General features: G+C 37.5%; 1 protein-coding gene across 3 annotated transcripts in view; it reads right to left on the bottom strand.

Moving 5' to 3' along the window:
• Positions 1–25,271, bottom strand: part of slgA (proline dehydrogenase slgA) — a 181,687-nt gene that overhangs the window by 64,956 nt on the left and 91,460 nt on the right. For all 3 annotated transcript variants that reach the window (XM_083140096.1, XM_083140098.1, XM_083140097.1), the window contains exon 4: positions 9,374–9,517. In XM_083140096.1, coding sequence (XP_082996222.1) covers positions 9,374–9,517 — 144 coding nt within the window. The remainder of the gene's footprint in view (positions 1–9,373; positions 9,518–25,271) is intronic.

Genomic DNA, 25,271 nt, shown 5'->3' with positions numbered 1-25,271 from the left:
TAATTGCTTGAAGGTTATGGGCCAAAAATGTCTTTAAATCTTCAATTCCAAGATTTATAACTTTTCTTCAATTTGCACGAGTTTTTCCCAAATGTGAACCAAATCTTCAATTTCAATATTTACAACTTTCTTTCAAGGAATTTTGCTACCTCAAATTTATACTCAATACACCACACAATTGCAATGTTTATTAGGACAGACAGAATTAAAATTTTGATGAAAATTTATAATGCTTTTTAACTTTCCTCTGAGTTCACACTTCATAGCTGGATTTTGGTCACAATTGAACAAAAATATTTTGCTTAACATTTAAATCATTAAAATAAAATGACTGTACCTTAAATGAACAATATCCAGCCAAAATTGATAGCATACTTGAATCATGATTTAAATATAACATCAATTTTTATGAACAAATATATGTAATTGCATAAAAATGGCAAATAAAATGTATTAGCAAAAACTTATGTCATCAAGCACTGTTCTGTTTCATATTTAGCTCTAGGAGCTGCAACCATACGAAAGCACTTGTGGCAAGAATGAGGTGAGTGCTGCTTTCCTCTTTCTGACGAAAGGCAAAAGCCAAAATGCTAGAACATTCTTAATAACAATCTAAGCAAGTGCTTTTAAGCTTGCTACGAGGCTGATAAATTAAGGATCCTTTGAAAAACTGACACATGAAAAAAAATTACTATGAAGCACTAACATAATAAAATGCGTGATAAATCACTTCAAAGCAGAATCAACTGCAAAAGAAATTTGAGGAAAACATGCAAAGTATACTTAATAACATAAAACAGTGGGAAATTTGAAGCAACACAGATATACAGGGTGTAAATAATATGTACTTTCTGGACTTATCACACAACAAAAAGGAACGTACATTTGTTTTTAATTGTATGTATTTGTTACTTTTATGGTTTAAAATAATAACAAATGTAAATCAACAACCAAAAGCCTCTAATACTGTTTAATTTTTAAAGAGTATTAAAGTTCAAAGTAGCGATGTTTTACTCCGCTTATAAAACATTCATCAGGATTTTACAATTGTGTGTTTAAACACTGTTTCAGTTGTTACAATTATGCTAACAAAGCACTTTACCAAAGCGTTACCCCTACACCCCCTATACGCCTTCATGGCGTGGTGCTATGCACAGGGGAACACTTTACCTTTTTTTGCACTTTAAATAAATATGTTAAACTTATAAATTTAAAATTAAAAACAAATATTTCACAATACAACACCATTATGCTTATGTTTATTGTGCATCCCTTCATTTCTTCCTTCTTTATGCTAATTACCGTATTTACTCATGTATAATGCGCACTTTTTTCCAAAATTTTTGCCCCCAAAAACTGTGGTGTGTATTATGCACAGAACAATTCAGACAGCTAACATGAAACCATACAGGGTCATTTCATGATTTTGTGAGATTTGCATTGATATTTCATGGTTACGGAACCCCTATCATGTTATATATTGTTGGAAAGCTTAAAACCTGCAGTTTCTGAATATGACAGTATTCCATTCACGATAGTGGCACTAATGTGAAATGCGGTTAAAATAAGCTCATCACAAAATGAAGAAACATTCTGATTTTTATGGTACTCTGGATGAAATAAAATATAAGGAAATAGAAAACAATAATTAAAATGCATTACTGGCTAAATAATATTAGTGTGAATGTCTTAATGGAAGAAATATTATGCTCCTAACTGCTAGTTTGAGGGTCCTGAATGTGCTTTCTATAAACATTACGTTAGTCATGGAAAAAGTATAGATTTTGAAGTTTTTTTAGAAAAAGTAAAGAGGAAATGAGCAAAACCATGTATAAAATATTAAAGGCTGTGTCCACAATTGTTTACTTTGTAATGTAATGTTCTGGAACACCAAGAAAAGCAGTGCCGTTCTGGTGGAATTCGGGAATTCACTTCCTGTTACATGGGGTACATACGTATCGGCGGTATTTGTTGAGTGAGAAATAATAGAAAATAACTTCATGAGCACTGCAATTCCATAAGTTAATTTTGATATCATTTTCTACTATTGCAGAATAAATAAGGTGGTTAAAGAGTGAAAGATTTGGGATGCTAAACACAGTGGAGGGAGAGGGGGGGACTAGTTGTTTACACAAGAGGATATTCTCCTCTTGGTCCACATTGCAACAGGTGACTAATTTAATAGGTATGATGTCATTCACTCTTGATCAGCATAGCAACAGATTTACAACTTACAACTAAGAACGCCATTTCTTGAAACTGGATTGTACTGATCATTATATACGAGATATAGTTGTTTGTCACTTTTCCCCATCAAAAACCAGGGTGCGCATTATACACTCGTAAATACGGTATTTATTCATGACAATCTCTACTTCCTGCACAACTTCTATCATATATATTGCAAAACTTATTATATTTCTTTCTACGGGTCCATGAAGAATTTCAGTGTAAAAAACACACATTAGCATGCACTATACCTGCAGATAAGAAACATATTTGAAAAGTGTACTTTGATAGTAGCATTCAAATTACTTTGAGGAATAGAAAACATTGTATCTGGTATAAAATAAAGGAAACTACCAACAATTTAAGACTACCTGGTGTGCATGTGATATCACGTAATAACTGCACAAAGAATATATAGTGGGAAAACTGGAAGATGTGTGAAAGAGCGTGCAAGTGAACACATGCCAAATTGTTAGGAAAGCAAGGAAAAGAAATGGAAAAGAGTTGCACAGATGAAATTGTACAATTTCTAAAAATAAGCAATGTAATGACAGAATGAGCAGTTTCCAACTACCAAATAACATGCTCAACATTTTAGTGAGAAGGACAAATAGAAAACAAGATGTTAGAGAGTTTAGCTGTATATGATATACTGAAACCACAGGCAAAAGACCTGTGCATCCTACTTGCACGTGTAGGGGAGGAAAGAGTGAAGCAGGCTTCCTTATGGTTTGATTTGAACTGGTGGAGGGGAAAATGCATGAAGGCCTTTGGTCGAAGGTTCTTTTGTTACTGGTCACACTATAGAAGTTGTGCAGAAAATTTATATCATTATATCATTTATTTAAATGATAGGATTGGAAGGAAAGAAGGAAGAAAAAAGGGGGCACAATAAACACACAAATTCTGCTCTTACATGGCAAAATATTATTTTTTTTAATTTAAATATGTAAATACGGAGAAACAAGTACTCACTTTATCTGCAAAACTGTTCTTTTCTTGAATGTTCTATTAATTTCAGTGGCCACTGCCACCATCCTCGTTGGAACTTGTTGTACTGTTCAACAAAGTTTCGCAGATAAAGTGAGTACTAGTTTTTCCGTATTTACCTACTGCTGTGTGTCTCTTCTCCTAATTATGAATTAAATATGTAAGATTAACTATTTTCTAAAGTGCTTTGTTAAGAGTGGTTCCCCATCAATTCCAGCAGGTGTTAACATTGACCACTTTTTGTGATCATGGTGAATCCTACTTTTATGAAACCCCTACAAGGATTTTGGATAAAAATCAAACCTTTTTGACTTTTAGGGATTTAAAAAAAAATAGCTTAGTCATGAATACTGAATCTTTTGAAGTGAGTCAAAAATACATACTACGAGTATGTAATTGGTCAAATGAGTAATTTTAACACTTTTGGACGAATTGTTTGATGTATTCAATATTCAAAGCTAAATAGCCTAAAATGCCCAGCTAACCATTTAGCTCATTTTCAAATATTTTGAGTTTCCAAAAGTTTACTACTTTCCTAGTACAATTTGGCCATGGTGTTTTTCTATACAAGAGGGAAAAAGTCCAATGATTTGCAAATTTGAGTAGAGCCAACTGTGTGTCATATTTCATTATGAAATGAGGTTTTGGGTTGGAAAAATTTCCAAATAACTAAGTGAATAAAACAACACTTCTACCCTTTGGAAGAAGTCACAGAATAAGGGCTTAAATGGTTGAAGTTGTGGTGTATTCACTTGGAAGTTATTTGTAAATGTTATCCAACACAAAACCACATTTTAGAATGAAATAGTAGTATGTAGTATGGGATTTAGATTCCACTACACACATTTGCAAACTGTCAGACCTGCTACATGGAAAAACACAACCATCAAATTGTAGTAGGATGTAGTAGTAGACTCACGTACGCTCCAAATATCTGAAAATTAGCAAATTGATTGGGGGGGGGGGGTTTCTTGCTTCTCAACTTTGAACATTGAACACTTAGTCAAAAAGTGTTTGAAATATTTAGTTAGCATGATATGTATTACCATCCCCTTGCCGTCAAAATAAGACCAGTTTCACCTTCCTAACTTGACTCATAATATTGATTGATTGAGTTGGTGTTTTAAGTCCAATTTATGCACAGTAACGCTAATCGGGACGGTACCTACAGTTTAAAGTGGGATCCGAACCACTACGTGCCTCCACCGGGTATCAAAACCAGGACCACTTGATTACAAGGCGACAATGCCACCACTGCGCCATCGGGGAGGTCAGACTCATTATAGTAATATATTCATTTTTAAGAAATACAGTGTTTGTAAATAAGCAATATTTTGAAATCCCTAAATATGTGATAACTTTCATTTTTTAAATCCAAAATTCATGCATGGGGGTTTCATAAAAATAGAATACATGCTCAATTACCAAAATTGGCCAAAATCCAAGAGGTTGAGAGTGTAAAACACACAACTGTAAAATCACGTAGTAGTCTAATGAAAGCTTCAGAAGTGAATCTGGAGCGCTTCTACTTGAAACTTTAACTAACTAACTCTCTAGCCTTCTTAAACCCGAAGGTTCATGGCTGCAGCAACACAGGCCTTCCATCTTTCCCTATCTTGAGCAAGATCTATATACTCTTTTCCATCCCTAACGATTTCCTTTAGGTCCATCTCAACGTTGTCCCTCCATCTTTGAAACTTTTCAGTAGATTAATTTATATTTAATAACAGTGCTGGCGATAACAAGCAAAGCACACTATCAAGAATAATTACTAATAAAAAATACACATTGTTAAATACCATATTCATGATTTTATTATTTTGGACACACTTGTTTTCAATGTTTGCGCAATTCAATGACTGCCATTATGTAAATATGAATTTTTTCAATAAATGTGTATTGGAATATTAACCATCATAATTGAATGTGTTCAGGGCCGGATTAAGCTGGATGCTATCGATGCTGCAGCATTAGGTCCATTCCTGAAATAGGCCCAGATGAAAACAGACAAGAATTTTCCGAAAGCCGAACCGTTTTCTTTTGCTATATTAACCTGAAAATAAATCTTAGAATGAAATTTGAAGCCCCAATTTCGGACACCTAGACACAGCGTTACTTATTATACACTTACTATTATTCTTTGCACTGTGACGTAAGTATAACGTCGTCGTGTTTATTGTTCACCGAAGATTTCAAGCATCAGGCGCAATTTAGTCTTAATCCGGCCCTGCATGTGTTGTGTGTGAAAGTGAGTCCATTTTATTTATACCCTTTATCTGAACAATAATAAAAATATGTACAAGCGCATAGCATGTGTAATATTTATAAGAACATGTTCGAAGTATAATGAAGATTACCACATCATATTATTAGTCATAGAATTACATCTATCTTTAAAAATAAAATTCTGTTTAATTATTTTATAAGAATCAATCATGATAAAAAATAGGTAATCTTTGAAACCTAAAAAGAAGTTCACTCTTTGACTGTAGCGACCAGTTGAGGCTAATACTCGAATAGCATATTCCGTAGTACAGCAAATTATGAAGTTGTGTACCAATATGCAAACTTATCACCTTGCTTCTTCAAGATCTAATTTACTAATCTTCACATTGATCACTTCTTTCATGATAGTTTAAACACATCTACAAAATAGGAGAAACTATGTAAGCTGAATGACACACTAAACCATACCAGCATGCAGTGGCGGCAATTGGGTTCCAAAACTAGGGGGGCAAGAAGAGCTTACTTTCCCTTGGTAGATAAGGTGGAGAGGGAGGGAGGGAGGGGGAGAGAGAGAGAGAGAGAGAGAGAGAAGAGAGAGAGAGAGCAGTCAGCTGAAATAAGCCTACCATGCTTCTCTGATGCAATATTTCATAAACTTCAAGTTTATATGAGTATACGTATAGATTGAAAGAAGTTGATTTTGAACATGCTATCCACAAAAATTAACACAGGTGCTTCAGTATAATTTGTAAGCAACTGCATGTGAATGTTTGAGAAATTATCCAAAATCTTGCAACAAATGTACAATATTACAAGCACTACAATAGGCTGACTAGTTTGAGAGAAAATTATATGATATTTTACTCTACCACTGAAATATTTGCTGTTATATATTCAAAAATTGAATGTATTATATACACATTGTGTCTACAAAGTTTTAAGACTGGCAACATTGTAACAAGATAAATGCTGCAATGTGCCATTTGGTACATGTATTTCGTAGTGTCACATGTATTGGGTGTGTAGTGAAATTGGTGTCTGATTCGGTGTAATATTGAGTGACTTACAGCTTCTATACTAGTGCACTCTCATCATGCATTTGAAAACAGAACGAGTGCATTTGAAAACAGAACAACGAGTGGCGATTAAGTTGTGTAAATCTCACTGAACCCCCTTCAGAAACCATTGAAATGCTGAAAACTGCTTACGGCAACGATGCCTTTTTGTCGTGCCAATGTTTTCATTTGGCATCGTGATGGTCAGGAAGATGTGGCAGATGATCCCAGTGAGGGTCGTCCCTCCACCAGTAGAACTGGCGGTAATGTTTGAATGAAAACCAGGCACAGTCACTGATGATAATTGCTGTCGATGATTGATTATTATTGCAGCTGTCTGTAGATCCATTTTGGAGCACTTGCTAGAGAGGTTGCGATGAGTGAGACCAGAGCTGGATGAATCTCGTGCTTGGTTCCTGCAGCATGGCGATGCCTCAAGCCACAAGGCAATTATTGTCCGACAGTTTCTGGCACGGAAACAAGTGATTGTGTTAAACCATCCACTTTACTTGCCAGAATTGGCATTGGCCGACTACTTTTTATTCCCCAAATTCAAATCCCACCTAAGGGGCCAACCTTTTTACACCATTTTGGAAATTGAAGAAGCTGTGACGAGGTATCTAAACACAATCCCAAAAGATATCCGCAGGGGCATCCAGCAATTGTACAGACGTCACTAAGTGTGTAGACTTAGGAGGGATGTGCATCGAAAAATAACCAAGGCTTATGGCCAGTCTCACATATTTACACTTTTTATAAAGCCAGTCTTAAAACTTTGTAGACACTTTGTGTACAAACGAAAACAAAATTAACAATGTACATAATTGGGAAATAAACAACACTTATGCATGCACAATGTTGAGAAATCAAATGACAACCGTCAAACAAAGCAATTGATAATAAATTTAGCCTACGTTACATTAAGATCTGACTACAATTATTGTCATGCACTGTAGGCTTCCTATTAATAGTTCTAATAGTTTAGGTAACAGTGTAACATATGAAAATAGTTTTGCTACACTCATCTACATTGGTTCTTTTGTCATCTGTGTAAGTGAACATTAAGTTCCTTGATTTAATTTCATAAAATTCAATATTTTGACTAACAAGTTTGCATAATAAAATATCTATGAGATAAATGGAAAAACTAATGGAAAACTTTAAAGAAAGAAAAAAAAAGAATCAAATGGTGACTGCTATTATCATTTCTTTAAATTGCATATCGAAAAAGGAGGGTCCTGCGCTTGCAGCAGGTGATTATTGGTTATGCGGCTGTGTCCAATATGCAACCTGGTTAGAAGAACTTCTTCTCGGCAAGAGGGACAGGACGAGGAATCCCAAGCATCTATGTTACTCTATGAAAGTGTCATGAGGTACTTTTGTGCTTGACCCCACGAAATACCCAAACTCTAGAAAAGTATCAAGCAGTATTGGTAAATACTAATACATTGGTATCAGCTGAGACCTAGTTCTAACATCTATAGGGTAACAGCCTTGTCCTTGTGGAAATACAATAACAATGGGCCGCTTAAAAACAAAATAGTAAAGAGAATTCAAGTTGCCCGCAAGGGCCATTAATTAGAAGTATTACATTGTTGCAGCAACGAATATTTATATAATTAGCTTCTGATAAAAATTACAATAGAATTTCTTCTTGCCTAATGATATTATATCTCCATGGTACAGCCTCGCCCAGTAAAATCTCTCCTTTACTTAACGCCATCTCTTACTGATGAAAAAATTCACATTTTGCAGTCAGCATCAAAATTTTGACAACGAAGAAATTTCAACTCTGCATGTTTTGATGATAATACAAAATAACACATGCATATAATTATTTCTTTAAAAATAATTGTATTGTAAATAAAAGACATAAATAGAACAGAATGAACACGTCACTATATCTAAGTTGATAACACAAGGTAGAAATAACATTCTATTTTCATTTATCAACAGAAAAAAATAAAAAGAAAGAAAAGAAAATTACATGTGAAAATTTATGAGCAAAAAGTATAGCTAAAATTATCAGTTTCTCGTATACAAGAAAGAATCTAATTATGTGAGAAGCAGAAGGATGTAACTCCAATTTTTCCTATTTACAGGAGAGAGGAAATAATGTATTCTTAGGAACATGTCTGACTCTTAAAAAGAGTCAGTAGGTTAGAGATACGCGAGTACACCTTACTGATAAAGATTAGAAGTGGAGATATGTCGAAGTGACTCCAAATAGTTCTTCGGAGGAGATTGCTGCATTCTTGGGAGTTACCTTCATCTGTTCCTCGTACAACAAAATGATGGCTGAAAAATCAAGAAATGAATGTGGCTGAAGGCACAACAGGACCACAATATTTACATTTCCCACCTCATCATATGTTGCACACATAGGTGTACTATTGTAGAAACAGCACAAAAGTGTAGGCTTGACGAGAGAAAAAAGCAAAAGTGAAAAGTGGTGAAGCCAATACTGCCTCAACAGCTCAGTTGCTATTTACGGCTCAGTATGCCCGAGTTCAATTCTAGTCAAGGGAACATTTTTTACTAGTTTACTAACAGCGGGTACATGCATTTCATCCTAAGGCTTTGTACGTTAATAATGACGATATTATACGTAATAGAACATTACACAATAGATTCCCAAATGTTAAAACTACCAGAAGCTTCCTTAATTCAACAACCAACGCAAGTTAAAGCACAATTTACCTGTCTCACTAATCAACACTCACTTGATTCCTGCCACTTTCATTCACACAAGTTAACTTTCACACTATTTCAACTTTCTGATTAGCAGCATTTTTTTTTGTTTAATTTGAAGCAATAAAATGAAGCAATGAACTGCAAATATAGAAGCAAAAAATGAAAACCTTATAACATACCTGCGACTGCTTCGATGCAATTTAAGAAATTTTCCATATTGCGTTCACAGGTTGCTTCATTCAAGTAAAAGTAAGTCCTTGCACTTTCAACTTTGTACCTCCTGTCAGCAAACTGACGATGAGTGTGATATTTTTTTATTGTTCCTAGAATGAGAAAGGGTTAGAAGGTAAAATAAAACATTTTCTTTGTAAATCTTCAAACACAAAATTTGAATTACATTTCAACAAGATTTCAAAACAAAGGATCATTCAGATTTGATAGCTCTAACATAAAACCAAGAGTACATAAAAAAAGGTAAAGTGCTCTCCTGTGCTTTACACCATGCCATAAAGGCATATAGGGAGGAGTATGGAGTTACGGCCCAACACTTTCTTGATCACGGCCAAAGGTGGGGGTGATGTGATCAGCACCACATCCCTGGCCACCTTTACCTCCCCAGAGATTCCTCCAGGTACCCACTTTATACAATGCTGGGTGGGAGCCGGAGCTGCTTGAACAGGTGGAAAACATCCCGGTTCTCCTCTGCTGGGGATCGAACCCGGGTCTCTCATATGGTAGTCAGATGTCCTAACGACTGAGCTACCGTGGCTTAATAGTACATAAATAAAATTATTATTACAGAGGCTGTTGAGCATATATTTGAGCAAACGAGATTCCTTCCCCCCAGGCTCAGAATGAACTCACCCGACCTTGGTCAGACACGTTTGTCAGCGTAGTGTGTGAGCTGTGAGAGTGTGGTTGTGTTTTCTCACTGGACCGAGAATCCTGCCCAAACTGAGCCGCTTTTGGGAGGAGTACGTTGTATAACTTTTCTAAGTGTTTGTGTTTTCTCGCTTGGTCGAAAATGCCGCCAAAACTCAGATGCCTTTGGGAGGGTTAGGTTGTAGCCCTTTACGACGCAAAGTTCAGTGTGTCAATGATCAGGAAGCAGTGTGAGAGCAAGGGTTGTGACATTAGTTTGACTTTAATCAAGAATGTCATTGGCAAGTACAAGGATTCCATGGCCCCCAGCGTTCGGTTCTTCTCCAACAAAGGGGATGAGAACATGGCCATGCACACACCAGTATGCTGGCGAAACTTCGCAGATTTGCCATGCAAGAGGATCCCCTGACCCAAAGACAGATGGCGAATTGTCTAAATATGTCTTTGGAAACTGTTAGCCTCACCTTGCACCTGCAAACTGGTGGTGGCTTGTGTGCATGGCCATGTTTCTCATCCCCTTTGTTGGAGAACTGAACGCTGGGGCCATGGAATCCTTATACTTGCCAATGACATTCTTGATTAAAGTCAAACTAATGTCACAACCTTTGCTCTTACACTACTTCCTGATCATTGGCACACTGAACTTTGCGTCGTAAAGAGCTACAACATAACATAACCCTCCCAAAAGCAACTTAGTTTTGGTGGCATTTTCGGCCAAGCGAGAAAACAAACACTTGGAAAATTTATACAACGCACTCCTCCGAAAAGCAGCTTAGTTTGGGCGAGATATTGGTCCCAGTGAGAAAACACAACCACTCTCTCACAGCTCACACACTACACTGACAAATGTGCCCGACCTTGGACGGGTGAGTTCATTCTGAGCACGGATGGAAGGAATCTCGTTTGGTCAAACATACGCTGATCAGCCTCTGTATTATGTGAAAATAGGGTTTAGACAATATCAGTGGTTTCTGTGCCAGAAAACATCACTGAATTTAATTACCAATATATTTACTGACTCTGATTATATCACAGGGTACACAAAATAATGATCAAGATTTTTGCACATCTAAATATCCAGTGAAGTGGACATCCTTTTATTAATTGTGTGTCAGTATTGTGTGACAAAAGAGGAATTCAAGATGAAATTACATCTATTTAATACATTATTTCACATATCAATCTATGGATGGAGACTCCTAGATTATGCTGAAGTGCAATTTTATGTTGTTTCATTTCAATTCTGTAGCACTTAGTAAAAATTTCAGGCTCAACCAGGACTCGAACCCATGTCTCTAGAACACCATGCCATTGCTCTATCAACCGAGTTGGCAAGACAGGTCATTGGAAAATTTGAGGTAAGAAACAATTAACGATGGTAGGTCATACGAGGGTCACTATTTATATTTTGAGCCTTGGCAACACTGATTGAAGTTAGGCGCGATTTGACGTTTGCACAGAATCGTCTGGCATTATTGACCATAACGTACTTCAAATGTTTTGTCAATAGCTTCATTTGTGTTGTTTATGTTGCCTTGGAGATTGCGCGACAACAATAAAATGGAATTAACTCGTGAACATTTTCGTGCGAAGATTTCTTACGATTTTCGACGTGGATTATCAAGACAAGAGTGCATCGATCAACTTACTTCCACATTTGGCGATGAAGCCCCATCCTTTGCACTGTGAAACGCTGGTATAACAAATTTAATCGTGGCCGCCATTCGCTCACCGACGAGATTCGCAAAGGTCGTCCAAAATCAGTTGTTGTTCAAGAAAACATTGATGCTGTGCAAAACCTAATACTGCAAGATCGTCATGTGACATACTGTGAGATTGAGGCAACCATAGGCATTAGTTCCACCAGCATATATAAAATATTACATGATCATTTAGCTGTGAGAAAGGTATGTTCTCGTTGGATCCCACACAATTTGACAAAAACTCAAAAAGACGCTCGCGTCAATTGGTGCAAACAAATGCTCAATAAATACAATCGTGGTGCTTCAAAAGACGTATATAAGATTGTAACAGGTGACGAATCATGGATATATGCATATGAGCCAGAACGTAAACAGCAGTCGACTGTATGGGTGTTTCAAGATTAACCCAATCCAACAAAAGTTGTTCGCGCTCGAAACACATCGAAACAAATGGTCGCCTGTTTTTTCGGGAAAACTGGTCATGTGGCAACTGTGCCTTTAGAGGAACGTAGAACGGTCAACTCTGAATGGTACACAACAATTTGTTTGCCAGAGGTCTTCGGTCAAATACGGAAAACAAAAAAACGCCGTCGGATCATTCTTCATCAAGACAATGCCAGCTGTCACACATCTCGTCTAACAACCGACTTTATGAACAGTCAAAAAATCGAATTGATGGGTCATCCGCCATACAGTCCTGATTTGGCACCCAACGACTTCTTCTTGTTCCCGAATGTAAAGAATAAATTGCGTGGACAACGATTTTCATCGGCAGAAAACGCCATTGATGCGTTCAAAAACCATATTATGGAGGTGTCTCAAGAAGATTGGAAAAACTGCTTTGACAAATGGTTCGAACGAATGCAAAAGTGTATTGACCATAAAGGAGAATACTTCGAAAAACAATAAAGCAGTTTTCAATGCCAAATTCCTGTTTTTTCATTGTTAGGCTCAAAATATAAATAGTGACCCTCGTACATACAGATGGCTTGCGGAATTTAATACAAGACATCCATGGTTCGACAAATATTCCCTTCCAAGACATGTTATAGTGTTTATTAATAGATTGCAAACTGGTCATGTACACACTCCAGCGCACATAGGGAAAATAGGAACTATACAACACCAAAACTGTACATGTGGTAAAGACAATCCTGATGCCCAACATTTATTCTTGGAATGCGAACAATTCTCAAACCAACAAAATATACTATATAAAAGAATGATACGATTAAAAATTTCATTTCCTATATCTCTACTTCCCCTTTCATCCAATTTATCCCAACCACTTATTTGGATTTTATATGGATACGCATGCAAATGTCAAATCGAAATGTAACCAGAACATAAAGTGTAAAAGTGGAAGAATCAGGATTTATAAGTGTTGTGTATCTCATGAATTCATTAACATTACTTGGGAACTGAAAACTGAAATCCTACAAAAACAGGAACGTTGGCCAAAGTAAGTCGACAGTCTTTTGCTTGACAGGGTCAGAGCAAGAAACAGTCATGGCTCAATTGTACTACTTCATTTTTAATAAGTGGTGCATTCCATGTCTGGCAGAGATTCTATTTATTTTTTCTAAGCTAGACATGTTCACTGTTGGCATGATGTCACCATCAGCGACAATGAGCATGACTGATTATTCGATTAAATAAGTGTGGAGCACCCACAAATTATACCATGCCCGGACCTTGATTCAAACCCAGGAACTTCGGTGGCAAGATGTAGTTACAAAATTAATAAATTATCCTCTCTTCCAATGGACATATCTATTACAACAAATAATTAAGATAAAATACGAGGTGCATTCAAGTTCTAAGGTCTCCTAATTTTCTATCATGAACAGAAGCAGTTATAAACGTAAGAGTTGTTTGAGAAGAAGTATCCATTCCTGACGGCTGATGATACCAGATGGCAGCATGGTCTGGCTCATAGCTTCAGACGTGTTTTCGGTACTGGAAATGGGATCGTTTACATTGAAAGAACAGCGTGTTATTATCTATTTTCTTCACCTGTGTGTAATACCTATGGATATTAATCTTCAATTGGCTGAGACATGCTCTGGTGGCGTCATGGATGTGAAAAATATGCGTTCCTGGGTGCGACAGTTCAAGGAAGGCCGAAAGTCGTGTGAAAACAAATCCAAGGAGCCTCGACCACGAACCAGTTACTGCCAGTCATGAAAAAATGATGTTTTAGGACAATGAAGGCTTTATACTCTCGCATTGCTATCCTAAGGGTACCACAATTGCGGGTATAAGCTATGAAGCTTTTTTGAGGACCAAGTTGCGAGAGAAAAGGCCGGAAAAGGCTGCAGGTGTGTTCTTCCTCAGGACAATGCACCTCCTCATAGGTCAGCCATTGTCCACATGTTTTTCACGAAAAACAAATTTGAAGTGATTTCGTCCATGTTCACCTGACCTCGCACCCAGCGATTTTTGGTCTTTTCCAACACTCCATGACAGTCTGTCTCTGTGATCATACATTTTCATGCCGTTCCGCTCTTACATCTGCATTCAGTATACGAAACAGACTCCTAAAGAAATGTGTGCAGACACCATGCTATCGTGGCGTCACCATGTGAAAAATGTGTACGTCTAGAGAGTGATAATGCTGAGAAGTGAAGGCAGTTTCAACTTTCTGAGGCCAGTACATATTTTAAAAGAAATCAGGAGACCTTAGACCTTAGAAATTGAATGCACCTCATAATAGTAAAAAACTTTATAAAAATAATAATCATGTAATACACAGTGTTTCAAAAAGAATCATCAGATTTCGAAGTCATTTAACTCAGTAACCATTCGCTAAAACCCATCAACGTACTGTTAGGAAGAGGATATTCGTGAGTTTCACATGATTGCTGGCAGGGGGCAGTAGCGCATGCACTCGCATCAGATTCAATGAAGATGAAGATGTCTCAACAAAAAGCTTTCTGTGTACTGCCCTTTGAAGTGTGTGAATCTGTTACAACAATGCAGCGTGAATTTCGGCGACAGTATGGTGTTGAACCTCCTACTGCACAGAGTATTCGACGTTGGCACAAACAGTTGAAAGACCCAGGTTGTCTGTGCAAAGGGAAATCAACAGGCCATCCTCGTGTTTCTGACGAACATGAGGAGCACATTCGACAAAGCTTCTTTCCATTCCGAAAAAGTCCACTCGTGCGAGTACAGAACTGACGATTCCCCCTACCATTGTGTGGCGTGTATTGCGGCGACCTCTGATGTTTAAACCTTATAAGATTCAACTACTGCAAGCCCTCCGCAATGGTGACAAGGTATGCCATGTAGAGATTTGTAATTTTATCCTCAGCAGGGAAGCAGAGGACAAACATTTTCTGTCACGACTGGTGAAGTGATGAGGCAACTTCTCATCTAAGTGGGAAGATGAACAGTCACATTTTGCAACAGGATGGAGCTCCATCGCATTGGCACCGGGATGTTCGAAGATATCTGAACAACACACTTCCTCAACGATGGAGATGGATAGGCCGTAAGGGTCCAAAGGATAAGGAGTTGCATGCATGGCCTCCTAGGTTGCCCAACCTCACTGTGTGGATTTTTTTCTTGTGGGGGTACATTATAGACACTGTTTATGTGCCTCCACTTCAACTACTGTGAAATCTGATTACAGCAGCAGTGGCAGCAGTGACTCCAGACATGCTTGCATCTGTATGGGACGAATTCTCCTACCGTATGGACATATGCCGAGCGTCCATAGGGGGTCACACTGAGCACTTATGAACCTTTTTTTATGTAAAAATTTATGTATAGATGTATTTTAAAAGCAATTCCGGACTACAGAACAATCCCGGTATCAGATCGTGCAGATTACATTGTCACTTGCAGGACTGAATCTACATATAATCTTTGAACCAAATAAAGTCCCGAGCAAAAGAAAACAGCGGAACCGATATTCCTTGGAAAAGACGATCTGATCTTTTTAGGTGCCCTCGAATGTATGCAGGTGGAGGCAGGCATATTCCATAAGTATTTCATAAAATATAAAAAAACGTTTACTTATGTTATGTGAGTATGTTCGGTCTGTAAAAGCAACGTTTCAGGGGTCTACTGTTCTTCTTCAGGCTCCTTCTTTGGCACGTATTGTTGCAACATGCCGTGTCAAATTACCAGTGGTCGGAAGTAGCGGGCTACTTGTAGCGTCGCTACTGTAGCTAGCTACAAAATTTGTAGCGGTAGCTGTAGCGGCACTACATTTTTTAAATTGTAGTTGTAGCGGTAGCGAAGCTACAAAATTCCTGTAGTTGTAGCGAAAATTTCGCTACAGCTACATTTTTTCTCAGCATTTTGAGGTAATTTTTTAATGTGGCAACGGTGTCAAAAATAAATGACAATATTGCTTACTTTTCCAAGAGACTCAAAAAGACAAAGTCCATTACATGCAAATACAGATAATCTAGATTATAAATATCTTTATATCGCAGATTATAAATAGCTGCGTAATTTATTTCATTAGCATCTGAATAATTCTAATATCCAGATAACTAACTGGCCTATATGAATATATTCAGGCTAATAGCCATTTATTTTAGCTGCATCGCTATTTTGGGGAGAATCATGCCGCATTTGCTACACCGCCAGGAAAAAATTCCCCGTTTGTGCCACCCCTGGAACAAATCCTGTGGATATCGATGGTGTAACAGACAGCAAAATATCGATAATTACTGTGTAAAACACAACTTACAGTGCAAAAACGGGCGATCCATTTTCTACTAATCTGACAAAGCAATAGTACCAGCAATCAATGGTTCAGTACGTTAACAGCATTGATCATTGTCAGTGTATAGGATCACACCGACAGGAAATTATTGTTACAAGAACGATTGTTTCTGGAATTACAATTATTTTGGTCATGATATTTGTTCGCAAATTTGAAAATTACAATATGTTTAGAACACTCGGGTTTACACATCAGTTTCCTCAATATATTTTATCATATTGTAAAAAAAACGTACAAGTTATTGACTTTCCTGCAGAAATGACATTTTTTTGTTAAAATACACAGTTTTCAAATTTATGTATTTTTCATACTTTTGCGTCCCTTTCCTGTAACTTTTTCTAATCATGGCAATGAGGATGCATTGTTTATTTAGTTATTTTCTTATCTATGGCCGTTTTCTGCCACTTTTGGCTAATTGTGAGAATGGGGAAGAATGATGAGTGGGGAATGGAGGAGCAGGAGGATCCCATCTTCCCAACTAGGAGTCTTTCCTAGTGTTTGTTTTGAGTCAACTTTATGCACAACTCAGCTGATCGAGACTGATACGAACCACCATGTGCCCTCCGCCAGGTATCGAACCTGGGGCAATTTGAATACAAGGTGACAATTACAATTTCCACTGTGTCTTCGGGGAAGCATTTTCAACAGAAAGACTTACGTAAAGCATTGTTCCACCTGTTTCTAATTTATACCATTAGAAGCATCCCCCAGCTATCCTCAAGGTTCGAGCAAATATCCGCCATCCCCCAAATAACATTCTGTTTAAGTTAAGAAGATATCACATTTTTATCTTATTCCCATTTTGTGCAACACGTTCTAGTTAATTTCGATACATGTGATATTCTTCCAACTAATTTTAAAAAGAAGTCTGTCACATAAATATTTTTCAAATGACAATCAGAACATCACTGATACGTGTAAGTGTAAGACCTAGTTTTTTGGATTGATATGCCACTTACAAAGGTACTTTATTCTCAAACACTTTATTAAAATTATGTAACTGAAGTAACACTGCTATGGAAATTATAGAATGAAGGGAATCATGGTAATAAATAACAGAATCTATTTTTTCAGTACGTACAACTATTATACTAGGGCTTCTTTTGAATAGCCATATGGTTGTTTTAAGTTTTTAATACAGAAGTAGCGCAAAAGTAGCGAAGTAGCGAGTAGCGAACAGGAGTAGCGTAGCGAGCTACTTTTTGGTAAATGTAGTTGTAGCTGTAGCGAAGCTACATTTTGGAAGAGTAGCTGTAGTTGTAGCGAAGCTACTTATAAAATGTAGTGTTCTGATCACTGCAAATTACGTTGAACAAGGAATAAGGTAAAAGGTTTCAATTGGTAAAAGAATTGTTAAAAACTTGCCCATGCTTCAATAAAACTTTGCATGCCCATTTCATCCTTCATAAAAGCCTTCGAAAACATATAAAGGTCGAAACTTAAAACTGTTAAAATGCACTCTCCTCAGTCACCTGTATTGGTACCAGATTTTCTTTCTTGTGGAATGCAGGAAGTTCATTCGAGGCTATTCCTCTCCTACGTTGTTCCCCTCCCCTCCACCGTAACCTCACGCCATTTCCAAACCAGGTTGGCTACAGACAAGCAGAAATGAAATTCCCCAATTTTTCCAGGTTTTCCAGAACAAAAATTAGAATTTTTCCCTGACAATTATAAACTAAATTCATGTTTTTGCAAATCGAAATAAGAATGTCATACAGATCCAGGTATATTAAGTACCTATATTCAGTGGCGAAGCGTGACATTTTCACGTAGTCATCGCAAGATTTACCAAACGTCAGGGTCAATCTTTCAACAGAGGGGCAGCACAATATTTATCTGCAATAAACGCCAAAGTCACTGCCAATTCAATGTAAAAGCTCACACCACAGACCTTACGACTACAAAAGACACAATTCTATTCCATACGACTAGAATTATTAAATATGATGGAAACTGAAATGCAAACCTCAATTGTCGTGTTTAAAGATAAGAAGTACCTTTATGGATCGCTGCCAAATGTTGTTTTGATAATGAAAAGCATATTCATATCGTTCAATGTGTGCTTTTCCTCTTAACAAGTGGAAATAGCAGACATTCGAGTGGTGTGCCCAGGATTTTCGAAGAGGAGGGGGAGGGTGACTTACTTTTTAGTAGTCATTCCTGAAGTCCTCATTTTGCAATCTTTTCCTGTCTTTTCTTTCTTATTCTTTTTTCAAAGAATATTCAGCCTAAACAGAATTATGATCCTCACCACCCCTCCTTGAGCATGCCACTGGACACTCTGAAGAATCTTGACTCCAGACAAACCCTGCCGTGGCTGTAAACATGGGGATTGGGGCTGAAAAAAAGGGCCTGTTATGACCCAGACCTTTAAGAGTGGGGGAAAGTACCAAGACTAGTAGAGGAGAAGGCTGGGGCCATGCCTGATCACGTGGTCCTTGACGTCAGGTGTGACGTCACGCGCGGACAGGTCGCTCTACGCTCCGGTTTCGCAGCCGAATCAAAGCAGTAATTATGAACAAAAAAGAGCCGTAATTATGCCCAAAAGCTAATTGGGAGTGAATACACAGACTTACTTAGGATCCGACATAACATATGTCCTTACAGTTGGATTACACAGCCATTTACGCACACATTTTATCGGTAGTTTATATGTCGTCACATTCCTCTGTGAAGCATTAGTTTCATGTAAAATTGGGGTTAATACACCTAGTAATGTGTTTTGTTAGGGCAGAAAGAAAAATATATGTTGAATGCGTAAAATAATTTTGTTAAATAAAGAAAGGCAGAAAGCCAAAATTATGGATAAGTTGAATATGTAAAAGAAAACAATCTCATCTATTGCTCTCTTTTAGGAGTGAGAGAGGAGCTGTTTTCACTTAACTTCTTCAAATTTGGTAACTTTGCTTCGACTATTGGTATTTCTTTCTTAATTAATTTTTCTTATTCAGATTACAATTCTGAGTCTTATGAATCTTTGAACTACACAGGGAGGAATGTGAGGAAGTTCCGTGTCTATTATGTAACAAACACTTTAAAAAACTTTTCACTGAACGAAAACTTGAGACACAGAACTGAAGAAAGTCGAGGGTCACTTTATATACTTATACGTATATATAATCAATAGAATGTCGAACAGGGGTGCGCACAGGCGGGTATGTGAAAGCTGGTTGAGTCCACTTAACTTTGAGGGGGGGGGGGATTGTGATGAAAATTTGACTGAATAAATAATAGAACAATGGAGGACGGAAGTTGAACTACGTTGTCATTTAAGCATCACTCGTATATAATTAGCAAGTTGTGTATTTTGAAGTGTATGGTAGCCTGATGTTGTGTAATGAGACTACTGGTATCGCAATCCACTAACAAGTCTCGTTAGATGCGATGTGTTCAGTTATATATTGTCGCCCTCTGTTTTTATTTTCTCATCGGAGATCATGACACGTCACAACACCTCACTGAAGGCATTGTGAACTGCAACACCTCACAACCCACCAGGGTGCAAAATCATCGAAAACTGGTGAGGGGGAGAAAGTTCTAAACCTACAACCCCCCTCCCCACAAACATATGTGTGAATTATACGATGTACATATTTGTAATGTTATTAAAAGTAAAAATAAATTACTCAATTAAAATAATTATTGTGATTATTAATTAGAAATTAATTTGTTACTTTCATACATATCAGATAGTGTAAAGCAGCTAACTAATTCCATTACTAACCGGTTCAAGATGTTAATAAATTATGACATAGTTGAAGTGGTTTTACTATGTGTAAGTTTTTGTTTAGTTTGTGCACTATGTTAATATAAATCAATTAGATTTCATAGTTATTATTGTTTTGCATTCTTGTTTTACTTTTACTGTGCGTATTGATGTAGAATTGTTAATGATCTCTTGAGACAGAAAGCATTCAACACTCACAAATACACTAATTTGTGTGTGTTTTCAATATTATTCTTAGTAAAGTATATTTGAAATTAAAAGTAATTGCTTATCTTTTCATTGTTATAACAAAAACTCTTTCCTAGGGGAAATTTTTGGTGTTTTTTTTTTTGTGGCCAAGATTGTTGGTGGGGGGGGGGGAATCTCCCTCGTCCCCTCCAGGATTTCGCACCCTGAACCCAACAATCCAGAAATACAAGAAAGAAGGAGCGAAAAGAACAAAACAAATCAGCCTTTCCACGTTTCTTTCCGTATGGGGTAAAGACTCAGCTGGGTTTTGTCCGCCCATGACGTCACACCCGCGGTAGTCGCGAAAAGAGGCATGTCTGACCCCAGCCTTTCCTTCTAGTAGTCTTGGGAAGGTACAGGTCCTTGGACATGTCTGCCTGCTCAGAAGCGTTCCGCTGTTCTCGGCACTGGCAGAGAGCAGAGAGATTCACACCATTCTGCGATGAGCTGGGCCAACAAACACCATAGTTTTCAATAGGAAACTTGGCGGGAGGGTTCAGCACGAGGGGTAGTACTGGGTCCTCATTTCGATGCACTAAGATTAGCGAATCTCTTGCATATTTCGAGCTGTTTCATGCTGTCGCTTGGCTTATTTCGCACAAATATGCGAGTATTCAGACTTATTATTTTTACTGCTTCTCTAAAATATATAAAAAGCAATATTTTTTATTACTTTGCTTGATCATCGTCGCATCTCCTCTGCCTATATTAGCTTCCACGAATTTGACTTCATTTCTCTACGATTTGCATTCAAACTGCCAAAAAGTGAATTTGGAAAATTATTACTATTCACAAGCTAGGGAGAAATTATGGGATTTTTTCATTTGCAGCCAGTTTTTCAATACAATATTTGATTATTTTTAAAGCTACGACTAAATGAGATTAGAGTGAAGTGATTGATGAAAAAATGAATTTTGTAATTTTACAATCTCTAGCTTTTTCTCATTATTATATGGTGATATTTCCACTGAGATTTGGAACCCTCTGCTTGCAAGAACCATGAGTGCAGACTCATTTTTCAATGCACGAACCTACTTCTATTTTCTATGTAAAGCAAACAACTTAACCCTTGCACACAAGTGAAACAATTGAGTCATACAAAACAAAGTGTCAGATTTCCGTGCCTTATCAATGGGATTTCTCCTTCAGTACAAACATTCACAGTATATCCAAGTGAAGTACTGTGAAACTGCCAACATGTAGTTATACCATTATTACTGGCGAAAAGGGTATATATGTATTAAAAATTAAATGAAAGCAATTTTTGGAAGGGGAATCTACTGCATTGTAATGGTGATTTATAGTGCAGAAGGCCTTAGAAAGAGCGTTTCGCGGGCTAACAGCAGACGTCGCTCTCACACTATTGCCGATACTCTCGTGTCGTCTGCTCCTCAGCCGAACAAACAGGCCGAGGTAGCAAGAGGCAGAGGTCATTCACCCTTCCAGGAGGGTGCAGCGAGTTAGCTGTAGCAACCGGGCTCGCTCATTCGCGGACCTGATTGGTTCTCGCACACACACACCCATATTGTTGTCTGCTGTAAGCCCGCGAAGCGATCTTCTAAGGCCTTCTGCACTATAGCTAATCAAATATTAAAAGAGGAACGCTGTTAATAACAGCTTCAGAAAGTTTATGTACATGGGGCATCCAGAAAAAAAGTTCCAATGGCACCTGTACGCAACGCTAGTGGTAGGAGCGCAACATGCATATGCAGGCAGGAAGAAGTGTTATGTGGCTGTAATCTGGTACAGTAAAAAACAGCCGTTTTAAGCCAGCTCTAGATTAATGATGGCAGCTCTCATATAGTCTCCCACCGGTTGCAAGGTATGTGTGGTAATCAGAATTTTGCACACTCATATTCCGGCATAGAGCCACCAGCAATCATGTGAAGTGTACAGTCCACACATCATGAGCGATAGAATGATCAGAGGATAAAGGCCAATTCAATGTGCACGACCCCATACAGCCAAGTACATGCATGCTCTTTTATCATTTCAAGTGAGAGATCTTGGACCACTCCCTGTACAGTCCTGGCCTTGCATGTACCCACTTTCATCTCTTTGATCAGCTGAAGAGATTTCTGGCAGTACAAGGTTTCTACAGCTACACTGCAGTACAGACAGATAGTCTTTGCTGTTAGACACATATGCCATGGGCACACAAAATTTAGTGTCATGCTACAACCAATGCCAGAACAGTGGTGATTATGACTAAAATTAGATTAGGAGTCACTGTAACAAATGCTTTTAATTACTACTGATATTCTTGACCTTGATCTTTTATTTTTCTTCCAAATTGGTGTTATTATTTTTTTTATATATTTTTTTACTATTCAGTGTTATTTTTCCCAAAATTCACATTTTCATTTTAGCACATTTTGTGCCAAATTTACATAAAATTATATCGTCATGGTGTTTTAACTACTGTTTCAAATCATAGGTCATGTGGTGTACATATTTTCGTGTCAGTTTGATATATTGGATCCGATTTTTGAGGATGTTATTTTGCATTATTTCTCACTCGACAAATGTGGATGTTACAACTTCCCTGTGGTGGTAGATGAGCACTCGATATCCACCAAAATCGCACCACTTAGGTCGGTGATTCAAAACACTTCTTGCATGACAAATACTGATGTTGCAGCTTCTGTATGAACCCTGCTACTTTTCTCTGTGGTGCAAATTGTTCTGATAGAAGTTGAGAAAATCCTGGGAAATATTTGATTGAATGTGGCTGTCGGAATTATTCCACATACAACATGCATTATAGTTTTCTAGGGGTGTGCAAGACAGAATCCTTTTGGTCGGGATGGGAAATTTATTAAATCCCGCCATTTGGGATGAGAAAAATTCATTGGGAAATGTTCGAAATTTCCCAAAGCTCTGGAAATCTCAAATTCTACACGTCATTTTCACCTTAAGTGATTGCTTTTGCATTTCTGGAATAAAAACTAACAATTTCCGATAAGTTTCAGACACTTACAATGCAGAAAACGACTAGAATTAACGACTTTTTAAAATGATCGTTCGGTAATTCTCGACTGCTCGGGAAGTTGGGAAGAAATTTCCCGAAGTCTGAATATGGACGGAACATTTTATTCCCCGATCCCGGTTCCAACTTTTTGGGATGCCGCACACGGCACATTTTGTTTTTTTTAAGCCTAAAAAAGATATGAATGTTGGATTTCGAGGTATTTTTCATTGTTTAAGCAATTTATAAAATTTGCGACAAAAAATCAAACAATTCGCATTTACTGTCAAGTTCTCGTTATTTCGCTATTTGAAATGGGTGAAAATGTGTCCACACATCACTGCACATTCATAAACACTACTTCGCAGCAATTGACATATTTCACTATTATCGCGTTTGCGAAAAATCAAGGTCCCTACTAATTGGAACTTACTTTATGGATGTATGGATGCCCCTCATATAAATCACTAGATGAAAAGTGAAAATTTAGCAGGTCTGGCAGAGAAACGGCAATTACACAAGAAAGTGATATGCTCTTAGGATTGAATGATTAGAGTAATTATGATATTAAAACATTTATGTATTTATTATAATTTTATTTCATAACATTGGGTATTCCACAAGTTTAAACAGACAGGACCAAAAAAAAAAGGGGGGGGGTGAATTGAAACACGAATGTTGCAGAAAACTTTAGGTTGGGAGCATCATGCACTTGTCAAATTTATATGACGTTTACCAATGCAGATTTCGGTTTTACTTTTTCATGACATTATTCAACATATATATATCACGTTTTCTTAGATTCTTCTTGACATGTCATTGTAAACAAGTATTAACCTGTGCAAAACCAGTATTACGCCTGGATGATGAAAGAAAACCTTCGTGCGCTTTTCTACATTGAATAAGATTTAAGTGAGCCAGAAGAGTAATAAAATTCCAGCAGCACATTTACAGTGGTGCAGCAGACTAAGGCTCCATTTTTGATGGATGTTGCATCTGATAAACGTCGTAAATGACAAAAAATGTCATACTCAGAACATCCAAGCATAGGATTCATGAGAGCGCAATGCATGTGATTTTGTCGTATTTCGCAGAATGACAGGTATCGAACTGCTACGTTAGACAAAAATCGCATGCATATAAGGAGCCAAAAAGTTTGTTCAATGAAACACTGATGTACAAGGCTCTGTTTACGCAAGGAATTTTTGTCAGATGTTGCAGTCCGACGACATCCAACAAAAATCAATTCCATAAGAATGCCATGCATGCGATTTTTGTCGCATGTTGTAGTGAACATTTTGTCGAAGTTCAACATTAGTTAGACGGCGATATCTGACAAAAATTGTATGCATCAATGGAGCCTAAATGTTCATCCGACAAATGCTGTAGCACGACATTAAAAAAATTACAGGGTTTCATAGCGCCATTTTTGTTTCCATGTTCCTTCAGAATGTCCGACAAAATGCCATGCTACGGCGCCCACCAACTATCAGACAGTGCCACAGTGGTAATGCATCTAACCCCCTTCCCTCCATCTGTTGACTGTTCTGCCCCCTTACTACTTCCATACAGACAAGAAAAATGATAATTCAATGCATTTTCCACATGATATTTAGAGGCTTATCAAATTTTTCTGCCCCTCCGGAAATTTTTCTGTCTCCCTTTCCTCCCCCCCCAACACTGGTTTCTGTTTTGGTGCTGTGGTTGTGTTGTGCATAAAAGGGGCCAGAGATTTAGCAACAACATTTCCTGTTCCCATGCAGCTCTACATACAACATCTTTCAAAGCAAACGACTCGCACATTCATTCCATGAAAAAGAAAAGT

This window comes from Lepisma saccharinum, chromosome 18 (assembly GCF_977018435.1).
Source record: "Lepisma saccharinum chromosome 18, izLepSacc3.1, whole genome shotgun sequence".
Taxonomy (NCBI): domain Eukaryota; kingdom Metazoa; phylum Arthropoda; class Insecta; order Zygentoma; family Lepismatidae; genus Lepisma; species Lepisma saccharinum.
Note: the sequence above shows the minus strand (reverse complement) of the source record. Positions and strands in the feature narration are given on the sequence as shown.